This window comes from Tupaia chinensis, unplaced genomic scaffold (genome assembly GCF_000334495.1).
Source record: "Tupaia chinensis unplaced genomic scaffold, TupChi_1.0 Scaffold000110_1, whole genome shotgun sequence".
In the NCBI taxonomy this organism is placed as follows: Eukaryota; Metazoa; Chordata; class Mammalia; order Scandentia; family Tupaiidae; genus Tupaia; species Tupaia belangeri.
Window position 1 is genome coordinate 1009477 of NW_006159574.1, and position 1982 is coordinate 1011458.

Genomic DNA, 1982 nt, shown 5'->3' on the forward strand with positions numbered 1-1982 from the left:
CCCGCAGCCTGCAGCCTGGAGGTCGGCGGGCAGGAGGCGCTTCGCCGAGATTTGGTTTTCAGTCCCACGCAGCATCAGTGCTTTGGCCGGGCTCTGCATCGGGCTCCTGCACACTCCCTCCGCTCTTTGTCCCGCCAGCCTCAGAAACGGGAGGCGAGTTCTCTGTAAGCGGGTGGGTGGCAGACACTCCTCTGGTCCCCACCAGCGTGGAAGGAAACGGGATTCCCGGCCAGAGCCTCGCTGCACGGTGTGGGGGTGGGGAGCAAATGTCGGGCGACGCTTGGTCTGATGGCGCACAGCGCAGCCGACCTGGGGGGCCGCAGCTATCGCCGCTGCTCGGGCGGTGAAAGCGGAGCCCTCCGCGTGCCGGGCCAGGCACTAGCCCGGACAGCCCCCTGCGACCACCAGCCTCAGGTCCAGGAGAGACTCCGGAAACTCACACTCTCCCGCACACCCGGAAAGCGTGGCGGCAGGTGCTCCAGAGCGCATGGAAGGCCAGGCTGGGCCCCAGCGCGTTGTAGTGGCTTCCACAGTGCTTGGAAATTTCCGTCTGTGGCCCAGGGTGTCCCAGCCCCTGAGCGATCCCACCTCCTGCAGCTCACCCCAGCCTCTGCCTTCTCGCCAGTGCTCTGGACGGCCACCATCCCGTCGCCTCACCTCGTCATTTTCCTATTTGAGCCACTCCCTCAGTTATTTTCCTGTTGGGTCCCTGTTGGGTATCCTGATGCCCTCTAATATTTCCCCTCGTTTCTCTCTCTTTCCCCCTTCCTGGCTCCATATTCCGTCTCCCCTCTTTCAGGAGAGTAGCAAACCTCGAGCCTCAAACCCTCCTGAAGAGGCAGCCAGGCCACCCCATCACAGCTAGCAGCTGCCAGAACAGGGCCGCGGCCCCCAGTGTGGGTCTGGGTGTGAAAAGAGTACAGCCTAGGCCCGGAGCTGGGGCTCGCTGAGTGTGCTCACGCAGTCAGAGGCCAAGGTCCTGAGAGATCACTTTGCCCTTCCTGAGAGAGCCTAGCGGGCATCTTGAGCAGGTGGGAAGGAACCTGGGATTGCTTTGCAGGAGGCAAAACAGCTCCCGCAAATTTCCCCCCAAATCTAAACGCTTGTCCATAATATGTTCCAGCAAACCTTCACCAGCCCCGCTTCCTAAGGGTAGGTAGACTGTGGGGTTTGTTTTTTGAAGCCCAGGGAGGCCCCTTAGCAGGTGTGTACCTGACCAGGACATTTGGTAAGGACCCCTCCAAAGGGGAGAAGTGGAGGGAAGCAGGAGAGGGGAGTCATCCACGCAAAGTGGCATTCCCACAGTGCCTTGAGATGCAGACTGAAGACGCTCTGACAGCCCTGGTGCCTGCCCACAGCCAGGCCACCTTCAGTGCTGGGTGATCCAGCCCAGCAAGACCCCCCCACCTCTTCGGGATCCATTTTCCTGGGAGCAGTGCTTTGGTAACTGCTGCTACTGGCCCAGCCCCAGCCAGCACTCTGAAGCCTGCCCTTGGTAGGCAGAGCCAGGGTGTGGACCAAAGACAAGGCTGGCCAGGCTAGGGCACCACCTTCAAGCCTCAGGTGGCCTGGCCTGTCACACTGCCAGGTAAGAGCTGTGCTTGCCACCAGACCCTCCGTATGCAGTGGGGAGGGGAGAGTTCCCACTGACTGTCCAGGCCAGGAACTAGGCTTTGGGAGGCCCCTGTCTGCTCTGCACCCTGCCTTTGCCCAGGCCAGTCAGACCTGGGGTGCCTGACTTTGGCTCCCTCCTCTCTTCCCCAGCCTCTTCACAGAAAGCTATCACGTTGTCAGAGCTGCTGTTTTGGGTGCTGCCTGAAGTTCACCAATTTCCATTAAAATGCATCGTAAAAGATGGACAGAGGGCCTGGGGGACCACAGCACTTGGAGGGGATAAAAGAGCAAACAGGAAGGGGGGTAGGAAACAAATTCGCCAACATTCTGCCGCAGCTAGAAAGGACATTAGAAAAAGATAGGGAAAG

The 1982-nt window shown here is 60.1% G+C and overlaps 1 protein-coding gene across 1 annotated transcript in view; it reads left to right on the forward strand.

The window, feature by feature from the left end:
* Positions 1–288: 288 nt before the first annotated feature.
* Positions 289–1982, forward strand: part of EN2 (engrailed homeobox 2) — an 8803-nt gene continuing 7109 nt past the window's right edge. Inside the window, exons 1-3 of the mRNA XM_006143822.2 lie at positions 289–473; positions 800–896; positions 1359–1443. Coding sequence (XP_006143884.1) covers positions 289–473; positions 800–896; positions 1359–1443 — 367 coding nt within the window. The remainder of the gene's footprint in view (positions 474–799; positions 897–1358; positions 1444–1982) is intronic.